The sequence below is a fragment of the Camellia sinensis genome, chromosome 7 (assembly GCF_055761805.1).
Source record: "Camellia sinensis isolate YWXY chromosome 7, ASM5576180v1, whole genome shotgun sequence".
Classification (NCBI taxonomy): Eukaryota; Viridiplantae; Streptophyta; class Magnoliopsida; order Ericales; family Theaceae; genus Camellia; species Camellia sinensis.
Genome location: NC_138967.1, coordinates 50239055 through 50245525, shown reverse-complemented (window position 1 = coordinate 50245525; position 6471 = coordinate 50239055). Strand labels below are relative to the sequence as shown.

General features: G+C 37.0%; 1 protein-coding gene across 1 annotated transcript; it reads right to left on the bottom strand.

The window, feature by feature from the left end:
- Positions 1 to 2361: 2361 nt before the first annotated feature.
- Positions 2362 to 6151, bottom strand: LOC114293977 (uncharacterized). Its single transcript, XM_028218183.2, has 2 exons — positions 3507 to 6151; positions 2362 to 2887 (listed from the first exon to the last, which is right to left on the bottom strand). Exons 1-2 carry the CDS (start codon positions 6085 to 6087, stop codon positions 2580 to 2582), a joined length of 2889 nt encoding a protein of 962 aa, XP_028073984.2. The 5' UTR covers positions 6088 to 6151; the 3' UTR covers positions 2362 to 2579.
- Positions 6152 to 6471: the final 320 nt, after the last annotated feature.

The following is a 6471-nucleotide window of genomic DNA, read 5'->3' as shown; positions in this document are numbered from 1 at the left end:
TTTCCTTTACTTTTTCAAATCACTTCTGAAATTCATGAATCAAATACAGTTTAAAAGTTTATATGTTTTGCTCAATTTCATATTCCATTGCTGAGTATCTACATTAACTCCTTTGATGACAGAATTAAATTGTCACCAAAAAGTAGTTTTTTATTTTTATTTTTTTTATGTAAACATATACCTTTGTCAAAAAAGTTGATATTTTATGCATTTAATAAACCAAATAAATAAATAAAAATCCATGAGAACATAAAAAGAAAATCTAAATTGTAGTACATCGAAATGAAAATGTGCAACTACAGTTAGAGATGGCAATTTGAACCCGGCCCGACGGGGACCTAATCCCCCGACCTCGATTAGTACTGTTTTTTCCCGAAAAATACCCCCAACGGATCGGGGATGGTATTCAAAAAATAATCCACGATAAGTTTCAGGCCGAGGACGGTGATAAGTTTTTCCACCCCGACCTCGGCCTCGTCCCCGTCCCCGTCCCCGTCCCGTTTTAGCCCCACTTCTCTCTCCTCTCTGTCTCACTCACCTACCCACTATATATATATATATATATATATATATCTTATCTTAGACTCAGATCTAAGAATCACAACCCACCTCCTCTTTCTCATCTCATCTCAGATCTATCTCTCTCTCTCTGATCTCAGTACCATTCCTCCTCCATTCTCTACTTCTTGTCTCTCTGCCACCATGGCCACACTCCGCCGTTTTATACAGACGGCGTAACCAGAGTCTCCAATCTTCACCGGTTGAGACCTCTCTTCTCTCCGTCACCGGTCGAGACTTCTCTTCTCTCCGCCTCTTTAACTCCGTCACCGATCGAGAGCTCTCTTCTCTCTCCCTCTGTTTGTGTGTGTGTGTGATAATGATGACGACGACTACTTAGATCTGCAAGCGCGCGTGTGTGTGTGTGATGACGACTACTCAAATCTTCAGATGTGTGTGTGTGTGTGTGTGTGTGTGTGTGTGTGTGTGTGTGTGTGTGTGTGTCTGTGTATGTATGTCTCTGCAGATGCATGTGCGTGTCTCTGTGTGTGTGTTTCTGCAGATGCGTGTGTATGTCTCTCTGTGTGTGTGTGTGTGTGTATTTGTGTGAGTATGTCTCTCCGTCGGGGATTTTTCAGGGTCGGGGAAACCCGATTCCCGTTCGGGGGCGGGGGACGGGGGGAGTAATGGGTTCCTCGCCGGGGATCGGGAGTGGGGACGGGGAATTTCATACTGTCGGGGATTGGGAATGGAGAGGGCAATCCCCGGCCCCCCGCTGCCCCATCCCGTCTCACCTCGTTGCCATTCCTAACTACAGTAGCCTCCAATACAGTACAATAAACAAACAAAAGGTACATGTCCAACTACAAAATGTGAAGAAAACAAACTCTTCAATCAATACCAAATCAAGGGGTAAATTATACTTTGCACCCTTATATTTTGCATCACATTTTATTTTGGTCCCTACATATAAAATAGTGACAGTCAACTCGTTACACTTTTACTCAAATCCCACTTTGGTCCTTACACAAATGTCAATGTCTCTCTTTTGGTACTTTATTTTTAACTATATAATAAAATCCAGTCATGTGACAAAAATGTGACTACAAAATAAGGGTAAGAGATAAAAATTATCAATGTTTAATACTAATACACTTTGTCCTACATGATAAGCACATGAGAATTATATAATACAATATATATGTTTATATGGTAAAAATTAGGACGAAAATGCAAGAAAGTAGAGTTTTTGAAATAATAAAAAATGCGACAAAGAAATCAAAGAGAAAGAAAATTGAATAGACAGGAGGCTGCATTATCGTGAAAAATAGAATTTTGTGATTCTAATTTATGCAAAACCCTAGTTCATCTTCTTTAATTGTTTACAATCTGCGTTTTGTTTTAACCTAATACAGTCATAATTTGATGTAAATTTTGGGATAAAGTGTATATTGGTGGAAAATTTACATGATTTTTCTTTCTTACCCTCATGTCGTACTCATATTCTTATCACATAATTAGATTCTGTTAAAGATTTAAATAATTGAGTGACAAAAACGAAACATGACACTTGTGTAGGGATCAAAGTGAAATTTTACCTAAAGTATAAGGAGTTAACTGTTACAATTTCATGTGCAGGGACCAAAGTGAAATTTGACCAAAAATGCAAGGGATTGATTGCCATAATTTCATGTGTAGGGGTCAAAATGAAATTTAGTACAAAGTACATGAGTACAAAGTGTAATTTACCCCCAAATCAATTTTATCATCAATTTATCTAGCTGCATCTTGGAAATATCACACTGGTTCTTGAGAAAACAATCCTTACGTATGTTCAACAATTTAAAGATTTATCTACTGATCTGTGAAACAAAAATAATTGTTAAGAGAAATTTCAGTAACAGTCCAAATTTTATAATGGACAGGGTATTTTTGTCCAACTTCGAACAAAAATTGGACAGAAACGATGTTGACATAACTAAAATATTGGGCTTTAAACGAAACATAGCGCATACTTTAGAAACAAATGGTACATTTAACCTATATGCAAATATGTACTTCATACATATGCAGATAGAAATCTAGTCATCACCAGCTTGCATTTGGAGCAACTCGGATGCAACATGCATGGTAGGCCGAGATTGAGGATCAGCATGTAAGCACCATAGTGCTAGGTTTACAATAGAAGTTAGTTCATCTGCAATCTTTTGAGTTGTTGGAGGTGAAAGACGAGGATCTAACACATCTTTAAGTTGTATTTTTTGATCCACCAGTGAGGTTAGATTTGAAATGAGAGTTCCCGGATGCGATCCCATCAAAACTTCTAGTGCCAAAACCCCAAAGCTATACACATCACATTTTTCTGTTACTTCCATTGTGTATGATAACTCTGTGATTAAAAATAAAGAACATAAAAACAAAAATTAAAATAATAAATATTGGATGGTAAACAAATGATTGTTCTCATAGATAGATATTGAAAACAAACATGAAAATTACTTTAGATGGTCGTTTTCAACACAATTAGTACTAGCATCTCATATACTGAATGCATTTTTTTGAAACAATTATTAAAGACGTTTTTGATGAAAACAAAATCATACAGTATTGTGATAATAATTTTAAACATCGGTCATTGTGTATTATATCGACTAATATTTAATAGAATTTTTGAGATCTAGTACTATTATTCACTAATATGGGGTGATATATTGTTGTATCGCCTACCGATACGTGTCCTCCTACCATTATTTAAAACCATGATTTCAATGGATAATTTTGCTCCTACTCTCAAAAGAAAATTTTACTATTTCATGTAGGAAAGTCAATTCCTACATAATTTTTATATAGAATCCATGATGAGAATGACCCTTTAGTTTGATTTATTTTAATTTTTTTGTTTATATAATATTACTTTCATGAATCTGTTTTCTTTTTCAAACTGATCCGAACAACTGATTATCCAAAAAAAAAAAAAAAAATACCTCTTATGAATTTGTTGAAGTTACCTGGAGCGATGTATCCGTATGTCCCTGCGATTGTGGTCCAATTCGAAGAATTGGGCTTCAGAAACCTTGCAATGCCAAAATCTGAGACACGAGCCTCGAGTTCTGAGTTCAATAAAACATTCTTACTTGATATGTCTCGATGAATTATTGGAGGCACGCAATCATGATGCAAGTATAATAAAGAATTTGCTACACCTTTAACAACTTTCGCCCTCTTATCCCAATCCAACTCCTTTGCTTCTTTCTCATTGCTTAGAATATCTGCCAAGCTTCCTCCTTCCATGAACTCATAAACCAAAAATTTGTGCCTTTCATGGGAACAAAAACCATAGAGCTTCACAATGTTCCGGTGTCGTATTTCTTGCAATGTTGCTAGCTCATTCACAAAACTCCTCACCTCATCAATCTCCATGCCTTCGGTTGTGGAGTTCATCTTTTTCACTGCAACCACTTGGCCACTCGGTAGCTTAGCTTTGTAAACTCTTGATGATCCTCCCACTCCAATGCAATACACATCATTGAAATCTTCGGTTGCATTGATGATGTCATCATACACAATTTTTCCGTCAAAATTCAAAAACGAAAAAAGATTTTCTCTCTGTAATGGAACCTCTTGTTCATCTTCTTGGACGTTCCATTGATAACGCCTCTTGTAAAGTACTATTATCCCAACAACCACAAGAATGAAAAGCAATGAACCCACAGTAGAGGTGGTGACAATAATGACCATACGTGATTGATCTCCATTTTTGGTAGTAGATATTGGTGTGTTACATGACCTTAGACCTTGAAGATCACCACATAAATCTTTGTTATTGGCAAAAGATTTTGGAGGAAACAAAGAAAAGTCCTTATTATCAGGAAGAGGACCCTCTAGATCATTGCAGGACAAATCAATGGCCAACAAGCTGACCATATCACCTAGAGAATTTGGTATGGAACCAGAAAGATTGTTGTGAGAGAGGTTCAAATTTTCTAGGTTTATAAGCTTCCCAATCCGGGGTGATATCTCTCCGGATAGCGAATTGTGACTTAGATCAAGTACAGTTTGTAAACCTACAAGATTACCAATTTGGTATGGGATCGTACCATTTAAGCCATTCTTGCTCAAACTCAAAAACCGTAGTTTCAAGCAATTCCCAATCTGATCAGGAATTGGACCACTTAACATGTTCAATGACAGGTCTAGATATCCCAAATTTGATAGTACTCCGATTTCTGAAGGTACATGACCCGAAAGTTTGTTACCTCTCAAGCTTAGGGATGTTAATTTTGACAATTTTCCAATTTGGGCCGGTATTTCTCCAGAAAGTTGATTAGAAGAAAGGTCAAGCACTCCTAGTTGGTTCAATTGAACAATTTCATTTGGGATTTCACCACCTATCATGTTCCCGGAAACTCTTAGTAGTGTCAAGTTCCAGCATTGTCCCCATTGTGGTGAGAGATTACCACGAAGGCGATTGTAGCCCAAGTCTATGTAAGTGAGGCTTGGGTATACTCCAAAGTCTTGGTCTAGATTGCCTGTTAATTGGTTATATTCAAGCCGGACTCTGTATAAGGTTGTGCAATTTCTTAGACTTGTTGGGATAGGACCACTGAAATTGTTGTAGGACGCACTGAAATTCACAAGCTTTCCACCTTGACACACTTGTTGAGGCAAGTGACCTGTGAAGTTGTTCTCTGCTAGATGAAGAGTTACCAAGGATGACAAGTTTCCTATTTCTCTAGGCACTGAACCAGATAATTGATTTATAAACAAGCGAATATCGATTAACTTGCTCAAGGTACCAATATTTGGGGGAATTTGTCCAGAAAATTGATTATCATTAAGGCGCAAGATGGTTAGCTCACTCAAATTACCCAAAGATTGAGGAATGGGACCCGAAAAAAAGCTTCTATCTAGGGCAATGAGAACCAAATTTTTGGAATTTCCTATTTCTATTGGAATGTGACCACGAAGATAAGTATCTTGGAGGAGTAGTCTCTTGAGACTAACTAGCCCAGTGTTTGTTACACTTGTTCCATTAGGAAACAACCATGGACCAAGCTCACCAGTTATCATGTTCCTAGAAAAATCTATCTCAATTACTTGAGAGAGATTGGCAAGAGAAAGAGGCAGTGAACCGGTAAGATTATTCGTGGAAAGATCAAGAAGCTGGAGTTTTGTGAGTGTGCCTATGTCGAGTGGTATGGCTCCAGTGAGTTGGTTTTCTCTGAGATCGAGGCGAAGAAGTTGAGGAAAAGAAGAGAGATCTAAGTGCTCGAGCGTACCTTGTAAACCTGTGAATGCTAGGTTTATTTCAGTTATATCTCCTGCATTGTTGCATGCTATGCCACTCCATTTGCATGGATTTGAGCTTGAAAAATTGCCATTTTCAGGATGTACCCATGAACTGAGGATTGAATTGTTGCCTATACTTTCTTTCCATTTGAGAAGAGCTTCTGCTCCAGATTTTGTTGGTCCTGATTGGGCTTTGCTAGCTGATATTAAAACCAAATAAGCAAAGAAAGCAATAGAAATGTAATTCACTAGCATGGTTGGGGAGGTTTGTTCTGGGGTAGTTTGGATTGTCCAAAACATTATCAAAGGTTTTTTTGTTTGGTGTGCGTGTTAGAAAGTATAAATCTCATAAATAGCTCTTATCAAAGGTTGTTTCTGATTATTTTTTTATATTTGCTCAACTTTTACTTTTGTTATGTTTCTGGTGATGTATACATTTATTTTTAAAGTTTTCTTCTTGATGCACAGTTAGCTTCTCTAGTCCAACCTGTGCTTTTAATATTATTCGTTACGTATGGTATGAATCATTACCTAAAGAGATTTTAAACTTCTGATATCGTTATTTACTAATGTATCAATCAGCAGGTATTATATGATAGCAACCTATATATGATTATATTACCAAAATCATTACATCTTTTGATTGCTATTCAAAATCATGAGTCCAACTAGCATGTCATTGCC